Source organism: Neolamprologus brichardi, chromosome 9 (assembly GCF_056152115.1).
Source record: "Neolamprologus brichardi isolate AB-2024 chromosome 9, ASM5615211v1, whole genome shotgun sequence".
Classification (NCBI taxonomy): Eukaryota; Metazoa; Chordata; class Actinopteri; order Cichliformes; family Cichlidae; genus Neolamprologus; species Neolamprologus brichardi.
Window position 1 is genome coordinate 19,660,614 of NC_142112.1, and position 16,287 is coordinate 19,676,900.

Here is a 16,287-nt window from a genome sequence, read left to right on the forward strand (position 1 = left end):
TATGACAGTTTCTCTGTAGTTTGTCACAAGCCCAAATATTTGACCATATAATGCTAACGTCTTGTAGTCTTATCCTCAGCCTCCCATGGATAATGGCAAGTATCTGGACATCCGAGGGGTTTCAGACCCTGACAATAACGCAGACAACCTCTCTACTCAGAACACATCACAATTCCACCCACAGACTCACAGCAAGTTGAAGAATAAGCCACCTGTCCAGTTTGATCAGCCAAACAGGTGAGTGAAAATTCAGGCATGAAAAAACCTTGCAAAACAAAGACCCAACTTTCCTAACATTTCCTGCATCAAGGAATGCAAATATGATGGTCAAATGTAAACAAAAAATATAGGGCTTTTTTAATACCTGTGTGACATATGTAAATCCACTACCTGCCTGAGTCTAAAACCTGTAGACATCCCTTGAGATGTCCTGCCAGTGCAGCCAAATTCAGTTGCTGATTGTGTATCTTTGTGCTTTCAGTTTTATCTTCAGTAACAGCAGCTTTGCAGCATTTGTCAGAATATGACAGGGTATAGCCCTGTACAGTTCATAATTCATCGTGTTACTGTTATCAACAGTCACATCAATAATTGAAACTACAGGGTGGGCCATTTATATGGATACACTGTAATAACATGGGAATGGTTGGTGATATTAAAGTCCTGTTTGTGGCACATTAGTATATGTGAGGGGCAAACTCATCAAGATGGGTGATGACCATGGTGGCCATTTAGAAGTCGGCCATCTTGGATACAACTTTTGTTTTTTTTAATAGGGCCATGTGACACATCAAACTTATTGGTAATGTGCTTGGTTTCAACGTAACTTTATTCTTTCATGAGTTATTTACAAGTTTCTGACCACTTATAAAATGTGTTCAATGTGCTGCCCATTGTGTTGGATTGTCAATGCAACCCTCTTCTCCCACTCTTCACACACTGATAGCAACACCACAGGAGAAATGCCAGCACAGGCATACCATAGACAATTGCCTTCAGATGACCCCAAAGATAAAAGTCTAAGGGGGTCAGATCGGGAGACCGATCTGGGGCCATTCAACTGGCCCACGACAACCAATCCACTTTCCAGGAAACTGTTCAGCTAGGAATGCTCGGACCTGGCACCCATAATGTGGTGGTACACCATCTTGCTGGAAAAACTCAGGGAACGTGCCAACTTCAGTGCATAAAGAGGGAAACACATCATCAAGTAGCAATTTCAAATATCCAGTGGCCTTGAGGTTTCCATTGATGAAGAATGGACCCACTGTCGTTGTACCCCATATACCACACCAAACCATCACTTTTGTTGTTCCAACAGTCTTGGAGGGATCCATCCAATGTGGGTTAGTGTCAGACCAATAGCGGTGGTTTTGTTTGTTAACTTCACCATTCACATAAAAGTTTGCTTCATCACTGAACAAAATCTTCTGCGTGAACTGAGGGTCCTGTTCCAATTTTTGTTTTGCCCATTCTGCAAATTCTGTGCGCCGATCTGGGTCATCCTCATTGAGATGCTGCAGTAGCTGGAGTTTGTAAGGGTGCGATTTGTGAGTAGCTAATATCCGCCGAAGGGATGTTCGACTAATGCCACTCGTGCGGCGAGTGCTACGCTGTGGGCTCTTGCTGAATGAAGCTAGGACAGCCACTGATGTTTCTTCATTAGTGACGGTTTTCTTGCATCCACATTTTGGCAAATCCAACACTGAACCAGTTTCACGAAACTTAGCAAGCAGTTTGCTAACTGTAGCATGGGAGATGGGTGGTCTCGTAGGGTGTCTTGCATTGAAATCTGCTGCAATGACCCGGTTACTGCGTTCATCAGATATCAACACAATTTCGATCCGCGCCTCACGTGTTAACCTCTTCGACATGTCAATGGCTGTGAACAAAGAGAAACTTGTAAATAACTCATAAAAGAATAAAGTTACGTTAAAACCAAGCACATCATTGTTTTTCTTGTAACATTACCAATAAGTTTGATGTGTCACATGGCCCTCTCCCTATTGAAAAAAACAAAAGTTGTATTCAAGATGGCCGACTTCTAAATGGCCACCATGGTCACCACCCATCTTGAGGAGTTTTCCCCCTCACATATACTAATGTGCCACAAACAGGATTTTAATATCACCAACCATTCCCATGTTATTACGGTGCATCCATTTAAATGGCCCACCCTGTAGAGAGCTGGTTCAACTGGCAGCCATATGTGTTCACGCTGCCTCCGCCATGTTAGACAGATAATGTGGTATGCTTCAGACTGTGAGGTCTCAAAACTTTTCTCACCAAGATAAACTTGGTTTCATTTGTTCAGATATGTGCAGGTTCTTTTAGTCTGGCAAAGTCCAATATAGCCATCTGTTCTTCAGAGTGTGCCTTCCTCTAAGCCCTGCATTTGCCTTCATAAAAGGTGTGTCTTGATTGTAGACTTTGACAGTGATAGAACTACTTAAGACAGTGTTATTGACTCAGATTGTTAATTTGGCCACTCCTGAAGTTTTTGCCGTTTGCCTGAGAGGTATGTTTTAGTTTTTCAGCCTAAGGATGGCCTCTTTCATTTACATTGACATCTCTTTGGACGTCATTGGAAAGTTCCAGTGAAGTTCCAGCTATCAAATTAGACGCTCAATACTTGGAATCAACTCCAGATATTTTATCTGCTTAAATTTTCATGGAATAACAAATGAAGAGGCCTCACTGGGCACGAAACTGCTCATCAGTCAATTGTCCAGTGACCTGGCGCTTTTGAAAATGGGGGGATTAAACTTAAAGGTGGCTGTAAATTCTAAGCAGTTAATGTAATACCTGTTAAAAGCTAAAGCTGAATAAAAGCTAGAATTCTGCACTTCATTTACGGTTAGATTTTTTTGTTTATTTATTTAATTTAAAATGTAAAATTCTCTGTGGGGGTTTGAAGGCCAAAAAGAGAAAAATATATAGTTTTAAAAATTATTAGAACCAACCGTGTCTACTACAGCCACGTTGGCCATTTTTGTGTAGTCACTAAAAGTAGCCACTAGATGGAGGTAGTTATTCGTCTTTGTCTAAAACCAGGTATTAGGTTGTGTGGCTGCCCTCTTGAGTAAGAAAGTGTATTGTGCTTTAAACTTGTGATCACTGAAATTGAGCTTTCATTATTTTTATCATTTAAATATGTGTTCCCTTAAAAAAACAAAAACAAAATCTGATTTATGTGCACCACTCACTTTTTTAAAAGAAAAAAGTGAGTGGTGCGTTACTGTTAGTCAGCCCCCTGCTATTCTTAGTACTGTGGTAATGTCACGTTACATGGGAGAGTGGCAGCACTAACCTCAGTGGCAGGGTAACCTATTCCAGTCCTCAATCATTCAACGGTCAGGACATTCTCCAGAGCACTTGTGGTGTACAGATTAAGTGTTGCAGACTGTAGTGACTGTTTTTGGTCTTTTGTCTTTTGTGGTGTCTCAGGAAGTTATCTCCGGCCTTCCAGCAAGCTTTGTTGTCCTTCTGCAGAATGTGCTCCGACAGCCGCCTAGGAGCAGAGGTCAGGAGCACACATTTCATATACAGATTTAAAAAAAAAAAAAAAAAAAAGTAAATTTAGGAAAAACTGAATATAATGTCCCTCCTGTTCCCAGGTGTCTCGTATAGCAGACAGCGAGGAGAGTGTGATGCTAATGCTGGGTCGCTGTCTCCCTCACATCGTCCCTAATGTCCTTCTTGCTAAACGAGAGGTAAACCTGCTTGTGCTGGTCATCCTGCCCTCTTCTTCTCCTCCCTGTTTCCCCATTCATTGTCACCATCACAGGCTTCTTGTTTTAATAACCAATAGATACACACAGAGCAGCAAGGATGAGAATAAGTTAAAAAAAAAAAAGTAGTTGGTCATTCACAACTACTAAAGTTTCCTCTAAACTGTATTTATAATGTAGAGGGGAAACGACTGTAAACAGCCTAATGTGGTTATTGTCAGTAGTTTTGGTAGTAATGGTGCTAATTTGACACCTTTGCAAACATATTTCTCCATTGGTGATTCATCCGCTTCACCATCTGCTGTTATGTGAAATATTTACTGGTTTAAAGGAACATTACCCCCCCTTTTTTTTTTTTCTTTTGTGCCTAAGCTGTTCTCACAATATGAATATGAACTGTAGAGTTACACATTGTGCAAAGGCTGTTTTCTTGGCAGTAGTGGGATTTGTGTGATTGTTTGTTTTTTGAGATAATTAAATCAATGTCTCAAACTTGATGATGCACAAAGCACCTTTGTCCTTGTGTTGCCTTTTTGTCGTTCCCCAAGAGATACGAATATAGAGTTGGAGACATTTTTACCTGCCAGATCCTGCTGACTTGTGTCTTATCTATTGATTTGTAGGGTCACCTTCTTTTGTCATGGCATTTGTTTTTCAGAAGTCCTCATCATTTTTCCTCTGCATTTTTTCCTCTCATATTTGCTGTCCCTTTGCCTTCACGGTTTTTTTCTTCTCTTTTCGTCTCACTCATTCTCTCACTCTCATGCATGCCTCTCTTCTAGAGAATGGTTGCGCATCTTTGCCAGGTGAGTCTTTCACGCACTCATTTGCATGATTCTCACATGTAGATCAGAAAAGTGTAACTAATGCCAATTCCTACTGCTGCAAAACCGCTGTCACTAAATACATTTTCACACATGCGCTGCAGCCCTGAACTTTTTCATACCTGAGAGAAATGCATGAGATAACAAATGTCGAACTCAGTTGGATCGGACAATAGCTTCACTTAAGCACAGGTGAAGTGGAATTATTTCCTGTGAGAACAGACAACAGTGGGAAAATATCCTGGCATAACGCTCTTAAAGTTGTTTGAAATCCATGTGTGAAAACAGTATAAGCTCTGATTTTCCATATTTATTATTTTTTGCAAATACAGTCTGCAATCCTGTAACGGTGACACTGCAGTTTTGGGGTACACACATTTTTACACATTTTATTATTAATTTTTAATTTTATTATTAATTTTATTAACAGAACATGCCAGAGCAAAACACACTCCTTGGGGGTTGCTATCTATTCATTAAGAGGTGTAACGGCAATTTTGTAACTGTAAGGTATGGCCGTTGTTTAGCTAATGTGGCTGTCATTCTCACTAGGAGTGTTCTTTATTTGAAATGCCAGGGGGAGGTTTTTGTCAGAATGAGTGTGTAATTAACACAGGTGAACGGTTTAGAGCTGAGCACAATGCCATAGCTATGAGCTATAGCTGTTCACTGTGTCCTCGCCCTATATAGAGCAGACCTTAAATGATTTGCACAGTTTCATTTTTATTCATAAACAGAGATTTGTTCATGAAAAAACTAAGAGCACCTGCTCGTCTTTTTCTCAGCAGTGTGCACATCACACAGAGCAATGTAACATTACAAACACTGCTGTGAAAAAGTATTTGCCGCCCTACCTGATTCCTCATTTTTTTGCATATTTGCATCAGTTACATGCAAATGTGGGAAAAAAAGGCAAAGGTTAAAATATCAATACTACAGTCTAAATATCAGGAGAGCAAATCAACATGCTTTCAGATGTGTGGCTGGTTTGATCATCAAACAAATTTCAATATTAATCAAAGATAACCCAAGTAAATACAAAATGCAGCTTTGTTATTTGTGTGACAAATATGCAAACATATAAGAAATTAATAAGGGGGCAAATACTTTTTCACTCCACTTTAATTTGGTTTCTTTTATGGTTTTGTTTGATTTTAAATGTGTCCAGTACCGAGTCTGTTACATCATATTAAAATGTCTCACTGTCAAAATTAAATTTATGTGACTAAGACACATCTGCAGTGTACTAAATTAATGTCTGTCTTTGTGCAAAAGAACAATGACTCCATTTACACACAGCTGGAGTAACTTCAGTAACATGCAAATCTCTCAACGTCTGATCTTATATAACGTTTAGTGTTCTATATGTCCTGCAGGACCCATAAATTTTATGTTTATATAGCAGTCTTGATTAAAGAAGCCCTTCTCTCGATAAATAGGGATAAATAATAGTGTTATTTATCCTGAGAATTGCTGCCTGAACCTCTTAGACCCCACAAAGGCTCAATCAGTATGAGTTGAATTCCCCTTCAGCTGCCTGAGTCTGAATTACCATACTGTTTCTGAAGAGAAAGTACCTAAATCCTGTGTTTATACTCTATTTTTTTTTTTTCATTTAGCAGAAAGTAGCAGAACGATCACTCGCTTATCTGATCTGCTTGTTTGTTTGTGTTTTTTTTTTTAATTTTCTTGTTTGCTTGTTTGCTTGTTTTGTTTTGTTTTTTCCATTCAATTGGGTTGGTCTCTTATAGAAATGAGCCGCCTACATCTGTTTGTACATTAGTGTGTTGTTAGTAGATCAGCTGCTGTTTCAGCTCCTTACAGCACATTCTTGCAGTTGCAACCTCACACTGATTTGCCCCGTTTAGTAAATCAGGCCCTTAGTCTTAATATGTCATGCTGTACGATATGTCTCTTCAATTCGCTGTATCTTGACTCACCTTTGATTTATTAAGCTCATCAGACATGGGCCCAATCAGTCTAATCTCTTTAAGTGTCTAAATGCCAAAGATTTTGAAACTGTTTTGATAAATATGAGTTTAGAAACTGTTTGATAAATGGGGTTATGCTCTATTTTTAAATCTGAAAACCCGGAGAAAAAGGGTTTTAAAATCCCAGATCTTGATGATTAGGTGACTTAACTAAATGCAGCCAGCTTTCTTCCTGCAATTGTTTGGTTTTAAGTGCTTTTGTTTCCACAAACAAAGGTGTTTTTTTGTTTTGTTTTTTTTTTTTTACTGAGAAGAGTAGGAAAGGAGATTTGAAAAAACAATAAAACAAAAAATGTTACATTAACAAGAAATTACTCTTTAAAAGTTGACACCTGCACAGGTGTTCTATAGAATCTGCTTGTGTGCACTTTTTGTCCATGTGAGTCCATGCGTACATAAGTGCATCGCATGAAATTTTATACAAGGAACTGAAACCTGATCGGAAACCAAATGGATATACTGAAAGAGGTAAATCTAGTTGGAGTAGTCTTTGGTCGGGCTGCTTTGCATATCACCATGGCTATGAGGTTTTAATCAACCCCCAGGCAGTTATGGAGAACTTAATCTCTTTTAAAAATCAAGATAAACAAACTGAAGGGAGAAAAGGCTGGCAGGAAAAAAAAATGTAAATGCAGCAGCGCATTAAGACTTCTTGAATAGTTGGACTTTGTACAATATCCGTTAGATTCATAGACCATGACAAAGTGTGTGTGTGTGTGTGTGTGTGTGTGTGTGTGTGTGTGTGTACGTGTGTACACATACACTCACACCCGCACAGATAAAGCTGCCCATGCTTCCGTATTGCAGGCTTGACCCTTCTAACCACCACAACCCTGGAGACACGCCTTTACTTGTTTGAATGTGAAACCCTCTTAAGAACAAAAGGTGTTTGCCTTAAAACGATAGTATGACACACTGAAACACTGCCTGCCACCTGGCTGTATTATCAGATGCTATAAATCATTAAACCCTGTGTTTTTCTTAAATTTAAAGGATTGCATTGCAACACTTTTTTTTGTTTTTGTCAAAAACATTATTTTGTAGCAATTTGCTACAGTACTATTTTTATATAGACTTTCCAGGCATCATTAAGGCAAAGATGGCATCTAAAAACTGCAATTATAGACTTCCTGTTTTTAGTGGGTAGATTATCTGTAATCTTTAACGGACCTAGACATGACACAGAAGGTTGATAGTTTTACTGGAACTGTTTCTTTGACAGACAATTTCTGGTAATGTACTATTAAATGCAGGTGTTTGATTTCACAACAGGCCTGTGTCAGTAATTCTGTGTTGGAATATTTCATACCTAAGACATTATGCCTAAACTTTGGCGTGTAATGAAGTCCACTTTTGGCTGATGTAATTTTCAGTAGTTGTGTATCAACCAAAGTGCTGGAATTTATTTTTTTTATTATTTTGGCCTGATGTTGGTGTTTGATGATTGCTCAGGGAGCTACTAAAATGATTAAACTTCACATTGTGGTGTGCATGCATACCACGTTAAGGTGCCAAAGAAAAGGTCAGGGCATTTTAAAAAGCCATCTATACCAAGTGATCAGATAATCCAGTTTGTAGATGCTGACAACTTTAAAAACTAGTGGAAAGAGTAATAAGTTACTTTAAATTCTTCTGATGCCTAACCCTAACCACAAAGCGAGAAAAAACTAAACTAAACAGTCCAGTCATCTTAAAGTATCAAGACAGTCTTAACATTTAAACCATGTGCATAGTATGTGTAGTTTGTGCAGTAAGGGTATCCTGTGGTGTCTGGCACCAACACGTTGGCACTGGGTCTTCAGTTTCTGTGAATTAGGTGGGGCCTTTTTGGATTGGAATTATTTCAACACGCTGTTCTTCAAACAACTTCTGTGAGGTTTAGAGGCTGGGTCGATGCTTTGATTTGGCCTTGTAGTCCCGGAGGCATTCCTGAGCAGTTTATGCAGTTTGGCACACAACTTTATCCTGCTGCCATCAGGAAATGCCTGGAAAAAGAAGTGCAGTGTTGTTCACGTGTTCACGTCACCTGTTAGTGGTTTAAATGAGTGTGCATCTTCTGGAAACTATGGATGATTTGGTGTGTAGTATTAAGAGAGATATGTTCATTACTGGTTTTTTTTGTTGGAGATAAGATACATTACAGGTATACCCAATAATGAGTATCTGGGTCTGTCATTGAGAGCTGCTGAGATGTTCCAGCCTGGATGAAAGTTGTAAGCCATCATGTGAGTGGTAAAGCAGACATTGGTCTTTCCATAGCCTCATAGTTAAAATAACCGAAAAGACTGAAAGGAATGGTCACATGGAAGGGAGTTGTTGCTTTTCTTTACTGAATGCAGGCTCTTCTACATTGGTCCTTAAATTAAAAGGAGTAGTTGCCCTGAATCTGGCCCCTGGTCCCTGGCGTCATTCTGTCCACTCTACCTGCCCACAGTGTTTACACAGGACTGGTCAGTTATGAAGGAGATTTCACATCATAGGAGTCCACACTGAAATAGAACAGGGTCAGCATGGTTTCTGGCTTTTTAGATGTGTGCTGTTTATGAATTCCTCTATTTGCTTTATCAGCCCAGTGCTGTTGACTCTCCAATATGTGTCCTGTGAAAATGTGTAGCCTTGTAATAGACTGCAGGAGAAGATTATTCAATGTGACTGTTAAAGTTGGCTGAATTTGCTTAATTTGTCATTTTAAGCTGTTTTTTTTTTTTCTAATGCTGAAATTGACTTCAACTATATTGGATTAGACATGTAACCACTTAAAATGACCCTTTTGATAGTCAAATGTTATATTTTTGCTTTTCTAAAATATAGCCAACATGGCAGTGACTTCAGAGGGTTGGTCCAGCATTGAACGAGTGACTCATCACAGCCTATCTTTACCCAAGTTTCTCTGTTAGGTCCTTTTGTCCATCCAGCGTTGGGGTTTAGCTTGTTCTTCCAGTACTTGGCAGGAAAACATCATATCTTCCTGGAAAAAAAACAGACTTTGAAAAAAAATATATTTTTAACTTTGTGTGCACTCTCTAATTTCGGTGTGTGTGGCGGGAATGCAGGGCTGACCACAGTTTGGCCATGGAGGCCCTGTATCAAGGGCAGCTGAGTGCTCTCCCCTCTGGCTGGAAGGCCCATGAACTTTGTCTGAACTCTGATGTAGGAATCATTTATAGGAGGAGAACTAGTGCATTAGGTTTGTGTTTATCTGTCTATATCCCGCCGTGTGCATGCACTATTAAGCTTCTACAGTATGTGGCCATAACTTTCTGTGACTCAAAGTCCAAAGAAGAGTAGATATGAAACCAGCAAGGGATTCACGGTAAGCATGTTTGTAGTAGTGTTGAAAAACTGCTGTTGGTTTTTAAGAGTGACCCCCTGTGTATTTTTCTCCTTGTGACTTTCCCATTTTCTGTCTTCATAATAAGCGCCCTCTTCCCGGTTGCTGTTCCTGCTACTCCATAGAATTACGGGCCTGCTTGAGTGCTACAAACCATCCTTTCCACCCCTGTGTGTTGTAACCATAACCACACACTTTTAAAAAAAAAAATGTATTTGCAGAGTAATCTAAACTGATCCTAGCCTTTTCTGTCTCTGTGTCTTCTTTAATTCAGGAGTTGATTCCACTCATCTTATGTACTGCCTGCCTTCACCCAGAGCCTAAAGAGAGAGACCAGCTTCTCCACATCCTCTTTAACCTAATCAAGCGACCGGATGATGAGCAGAGGTGCTAACACTTTGTGTCAACAGCCTGTGGTTAAAAAAAAAACTGCCTGCATCCAGTATTTTCTCAAATGTGTGTTTTTGTCTCCAAAGACAAATGATTTTGACGGGCTGCGTTGCGTTTGCGAGGCATGTGGGGCCCACACGTGTCGAGGCTGAGCTACTCCCTCAGTGCTGGGAACAGGTAGAGTACATACCTAGAGGGGTTATTAAATATACTCCTACTGAATTTCACAGCTTTGAGATCATATTACTGATTTATAAATGGTCTCTAATTCTGTTTTCTATTTAAACATCTGAAGTTTATTTGAAATTCATGAATAATGCTAAAGTGATCAGGTGTGTAAATATTTAGATTTAATTAGCATACAGTCTGTTTGCTGAGATTTACTTGGCATTGTGATGTGAACCTTTCTGTAGCACTTGAATTTATAAGACACGTCTCTGTTTTTGTTTTTTAATTTCAGTTCAAAGATGGGAAGTATACGTATTAATGATTTGCGTTTTCTCTGGTTTTTTTTGTTTTGCTTTTTGTTGTTTTCCCACTTTTTCTCTCATAAAAACACTCAAAGGTTAGAAATGCAAACACGTCAGATCTTTCTGATTTGGGAATCTGTTAGCAATACCTCCATAGGCGTCCTTGAGTTAAATGGGTTAGCGGTTTGGTCTTCATTGCCACCTGTGTCACCACATGCAACACATGTGTGATAAACAAAATCTGCTCCCATGACAACGGCCACTGCCACCAGTTTGGAGTCTGAGAATCTGCGCAGAAAGACAAATAGTGGTTTCCACAGGGTCAGGATGTTGCTGATACTCGAGTTGTTTCCATTCCATGGTGGCTGCACTCCCATCTGCCTCTCCTTTTCTTTCAATTTCTATTGCTCTTTTTCTTTAAACACTTCAATTCCTCTAAACGTGTCTTCTCCAGATTAACCACAAATATCCAGAGAGGAGATTGTTGGTGGCAGAGTCCTGTGGAGCCTTAGCACCTTACCTGCCTGTAAGAACACATTATGTATGCAACATATTCAAGTTACAGTATATGATGAATATGGGCCTAAAGTGCAGACTAAGCTTTAATTTGTGAAGCATTAATCTATTGCAATAACTGTTGAGAAATGTTTATACTTTATAGACAATCCCCTATTTTCAAGGGCTTAAGTGTAATTGGACACTCCTTATTATTTCTTCATCAATTGAGTGGGCTGTGAGTTAATTCCAGGTGTGGCATTTTCATTTGGAAGGGGTTGTGAGGAAAGTAAACTATCAGAAGGGCTCATAACCCAAATGCAACCCACACCCTGGATATAGCTTCCTGCTTCCAGTGGAAGTGGTTTTACTAATTAAATCTAAAGAGCACGGGGATTCACGGTGTGCTTAGACGGAGCCAGGTGCAGCTACGTTGATTGGATGGTGCTTTAAAGAGAAGAAGTATAAGAAGAAGAATGATCCAGAACAAATTTTAAAGCGACGTGGGAGTTCTTGAAAGCAAAAATGTCAAATCAGTCACCTAATTTCAACCCGATCTTTTTCCAATTTCCAAACAAGAACAACTGAAAACAGCTGTTTTAAAGACCTGGCAAAGCATCACAATAGAGGAAACCCATTGTTTAGTGATGTTCATCAGTTCCAGACATCAGGCAGTTGTTGCCTACAAAGGATTCTTCTAAATATAGACTGTATAAAAAATGAGTGGAGTTTCTTGAGAGTTAATAAATATCTTTGCTCACCCACAATTTGGAAATAATCCATTTAAGCCCATACTCATCATGTACTAAATGTAGAATTATAAAATATGACCTGAATAAATTCTCAGTCTGTCTTTTTTTCTCTTCTTTTTTTTTTTTGCTGTCACTGTTTGTCTCCGTAGAAGGAGATTCGCAGCTCCCTGGTGCTGTCCATGTTGCAACAGATGCTTGCTGAGGATAAGGCGGACATGGTCAGGGAGGCTGTGGTCAAGAGCCTGGGTATAATTATGGGTTACATAGATGACCCAGATAAGTATTCCCAGGTGTGTATCTTTGTAGATGAACATGAGAGTGATTTGTGTTTTAATGATGTCCACAACTGCTATTCTCTATTGTATGTATTACGCCAGGATTTTACAACTGCTTTTGTGGGTGAGACTGAGTGCTGCTCTATTGTTTGTCTTGTTTCATTCCAGGGTTTTGAGCTGATGCTGCTGTCTCTTGGAGACCCGTCAGAGCGGGTGGTCAATGCGGTCCACCAGGTCTTCATCCCTGCCTTTGCTGCCTGGACCACAGAGCTGGGCACCCTGCACACTGCACTGATTCCTTCTCTACTGGCACGTATCGAGAAACTACATACAGTAAGTGTCTTTCATTTCAGTCTTGGCATAGTGCAATTTTATATATCACTTTCCATAATATGTGCTGCTTCTTTCTCTAGCAAGGAGAACATGGTCTAGATGAACACAAGCTACATGTTTTCCTGTCAGCCCTTCAGTCTCTTATCCCTCCTCTGTTCGCTGTGGTGCTGCAGAATGCACCCTTCACCAGCAGAGTCAAACTCCATGGCGACATACCTGCAATTGAAGGTAGGATGTTTACAAACACACACACACAGGTCAATTGTAAAAGAAATGCAGAAACCTAAGCAGAAGTAGAGGTTTGTATTTTAGTGTGACTAAAATGCAACTTTCAAACATTTTGTTCATTCACATATATTCTACTGGTGCTAGTGTGGCCTTTAAGCCTTTGACATTTATTATTCCGTTTCTGCCTTGGTCCTCTATCTTTGGATTTGCAGTGACTCGATTTCCCCGGCCAGCTTCTCCCCTCCAAGATGTGGCAACCATCATTGGCAGCAGGGAGATGCTGAGTGCCCTGCTGCAACTCTATGACCACCAGCTGGAGCATGAAGGAACCACTGGATGGGAGAGCCTGCTATGGGTGGTCAACCAGCTGTAAGAAACACACGCACACACATACACTCAAACCCATGAAGCTTGGTTTTGGTCACTTCAGTGACTTAAAATAACTCATCGTAACCTAAACCAAGGGTTACTATAACCTTAAGCTATCGTGGTAAAATGCAGTGACTAATGTTATGAGGATGTGGTTGTTATCCTCAGAGGGAAGAGGGACCTTATAATGTGAGGTTAAACACATTAAAGACATTCTAGATTTCCTCACAACACAAGTAACACAAGTGTAATCGGCACATGTCTACTAACATACTTAATAAAAAAAAAATTAAAAAAAAAGATGTATGAAAGAATGCCCATTGTCATTAACAAAATGGACTCAGACTACTAATTTCTATTTTTTTTTCTTTCTTCTGTTTTTTTAAACAGCCTACCGCAGCTCATAGAGATTGTGGGTCGCATAAATGTGACATCATCAACTTGTGTTCATGAATTTTCTCGCTTTTTCTGGAGATTCTGCCGCACCTTTGGCAAGATCTTCACCAACACTAAGGTAAACCTGTGATAACTGAGTAAACCATGACAGTTTAGTCTTAATAAGCATTCTTAAAGTTTCCTCCAGTTTAGCTCATTTCAACCCACCTTGTTTACCTGAACAGGCACACTTGTTTTTAGAATACTGAATGGTGTTTAGAGCTGAGGCCACTCAAAAATCTATTCTGTCATGTCATATACACAGTGCAACTACAATAAATGTCTCAGTTTACTATGTATACGTTCATTCTTAGTTTTATATTTAAAGATATCTATAAAGTTCATATGGGATGTTAAAAATGTGTGTGTGTGTGTACAGTAAATGCCAATATTTATAAGTATTATGCTGGCGTTTTATCATTGTGACTTTTGCAGGTTAAACCACAGTTCCAGGAGATTCTCCGACTGTCTGAAGAGAACGTTGGTAAGGGCAGCTTTAGCCTAGACGCAGATGTGCAAGTGTAAGGTTTTCTCAGCTCTCTCAAGAAACTGTTGATAGGTGGAGTTCAGATGCTGACACTGTTGATGTAAACAAGCTATTTGGAGTCTGTTATGGGTGTTTCCATCTCCTTTTTTATAAATTCCAAACATGTTTATATAATTATAAAGAGGTGCTTGGTCTTATGTGGCTGCCAAGTGTTTTAGTTTTGGTATTGTGGCCGCTGATGAAATGTGTTTTGTATTGAGACCCAGGCTGTGTTGAGGTCATCGGGACCTTTTCTGACATTTTTATAAAACCACAACAGTATAACATGCATAGTGAGGCCACAGTGTCACGCATATACTCATGTTAACAAATGCGAAGCCAGTACGTTGGGTTGAAAATAACCTCGTCATGTCATATTTGTTTGTGTCTCTGCTCATTTCTAATCTTCTTGATTAACTGAATTTATTGCGTTCATTGTTATGATCGGCTTTTGTTCTCCTGTCAGATGCTTCAGCAGGGAATGGTATTCTCACCAAAGCCACAGTTCCTATTTATGCCACTGGAGTGCTGACATGTTATAACCAGGTAAATTAACAGCTGCTCAGAAACTAACAATCGTGATCAGACATTTTGATAGTTTGTAGATTTCTTCAAGATTTAGGTCATCTAAATGATGGAATAAATGATATACTACCATTTTATTAAAAAAAATAGCTAAGTCTTTATCTTGGTTGGTTTGAGTTTTCCAGGGAGACTGTTTTTTGATTAATTAGACAATTTGTGACAGAATCACTTTATTTTACAAATCTGGTCTATGCAATCTAAATATACACATATTTGCAAGTTGGAACTGGATCCAGCAGCCACAATTTGCAAATACATGTATTTGCAAGTTCAAATACATGTATAAAATCTACTCCTAATGCCTGAGTTTAGCTGTCTGTCTAAGTGCAGTGTTTTGCATCAACTTTTTAACACAGTGTCAATGTTCAGAGCGGCCAGACTAAAAAGAGAATAAAATTAACCGCGCTCTTATAAATTATATACACGTGTTACAGAGAAATACATGAAATTGTCATAAGTATGCTGTCATCTCTCAAAAGGAGGAGGATCGCAAGCTGTTGGTGGGTTTCCTAGAAGATGTTATGACAACCCTGTCTCTGTCCCATGCACCTCTTGACAGCCTGAAGGCCTCCTTTGTAGAGCTGGGGTAAGCTGAAACACACATGCACATGAATGTGTGTGTGTGAGTGTGAGAAAGCACACCCATTTATAAGAATATGGCAGGTTCTTTTATACAGTTACTCGTTTGTTGTTTTAACTTGACAGTTTGAAAGTTAATGATTACTTAATCGGTTTGTTTTGTGTTTTTACAGTGCCAATCCAGTGTACCATGAACTGCTGCTAACTGTTCTGTGGTATGGGGTGGTCCACACGTCTGCTCTTGTCCGGTGTACGGCAGCACGGATGTTTGAGGTACAAACACACAAGCACAAAAGGGTTTTTTGGAAGAAAAAAAAACTGTACCACAGTTGAAACATTGCACTAAAACTTATTTTAGTAAAATATAAACTAATGAAGCTACACAATTATGGATAAAATCCTAATAATTTTTAATGCATTGTAGACATTTTTATTATGTAGTTATTGTTGCTGTATTGTGTTAAAGAATCTAAGTTAGTAGATAATGATTATCAATACATGTATAGTTTCACTGAGCTAAAAATGGTCATTGTGCAGTTATAAACAATATAGACTCAATTTTCACATTTCCATATTTGCTATACATGTGCTAGCTTTGCTTGCTGTTGCTGCTGTTGAACATTTGTTATTAAGCTGTTCTGCCCCTAAATGTGAGTCAAGACTGTAGCATTTAGCTTATCAGTGCTCTGGTTCCAACCTTATGACTAGACCCTCAGACCTTTGACTGCACATTCATCCCAGTAGTGACAACATAAATATCTGCTACATGTCAGAAAAAACCTGAGGTCAGTACCCTGAAAGTACGGCATAGTTGAAGGAGCTGAAGGCCTGTTCCCTTTCAGTGTTGTTGGAAAATATAATTTAATCAGAAATGTTTTTTTGTGAATTTCTTTTTTTTAATGTTTTCACAATTTCAGATCCTGTGGAAACATAATACTGCTGTTATTTTGTAAAGGGAGACAATACCTTCTCT

General features: G+C 39.2%; 1 protein-coding gene across 9 annotated transcripts in view; it reads left to right on the forward strand.

The window, feature by feature from the left end:
- Positions 1 to 16,287, forward strand: part of relch (RAB11 binding and LisH domain, coiled-coil and HEAT repeat containing) — a 37,424-nt gene that overhangs the window by 9,959 nt on the left and 11,178 nt on the right. For 5 of the 9 annotated variants that reach the window (XM_035909368.2, XM_035909369.2, XM_035909370.2 and 2 more), the window contains 16 exons: positions 68 to 237; positions 3,448 to 3,523; positions 3,618 to 3,713; positions 4,514 to 4,537; positions 10,152 to 10,264; positions 10,354 to 10,444; positions 11,192 to 11,263; positions 12,134 to 12,274; positions 12,428 to 12,592; positions 12,673 to 12,820; positions 13,033 to 13,189; positions 13,580 to 13,703; positions 14,060 to 14,108; positions 14,617 to 14,696; positions 15,215 to 15,321; positions 15,488 to 15,587. In XM_035909368.2, coding sequence (XP_035765261.1) covers positions 68 to 237; positions 3,448 to 3,523; positions 3,618 to 3,713; positions 4,514 to 4,537; positions 10,152 to 10,264; positions 10,354 to 10,444; positions 11,192 to 11,263; positions 12,134 to 12,274; positions 12,428 to 12,592; positions 12,673 to 12,820; positions 13,033 to 13,189; positions 13,580 to 13,703; positions 14,060 to 14,108; positions 14,617 to 14,696; positions 15,215 to 15,321; positions 15,488 to 15,587 — 1,713 coding nt within the window. The remainder of the gene's footprint in view (positions 1 to 67; positions 238 to 3,447; positions 3,524 to 3,617; positions 3,714 to 4,513; positions 4,538 to 10,151; positions 10,265 to 10,353; positions 10,445 to 11,191; positions 11,264 to 12,133; positions 12,275 to 12,427; positions 12,593 to 12,672; positions 12,821 to 13,032; positions 13,190 to 13,579; positions 13,704 to 14,059; positions 14,109 to 14,616; positions 14,697 to 15,214; positions 15,322 to 15,487; positions 15,588 to 16,287) is intronic. The other 4 variants (XM_035909373.2, XM_035909372.2, XM_035909376.2 and 1 more) reach the window with 2 other exon arrangements.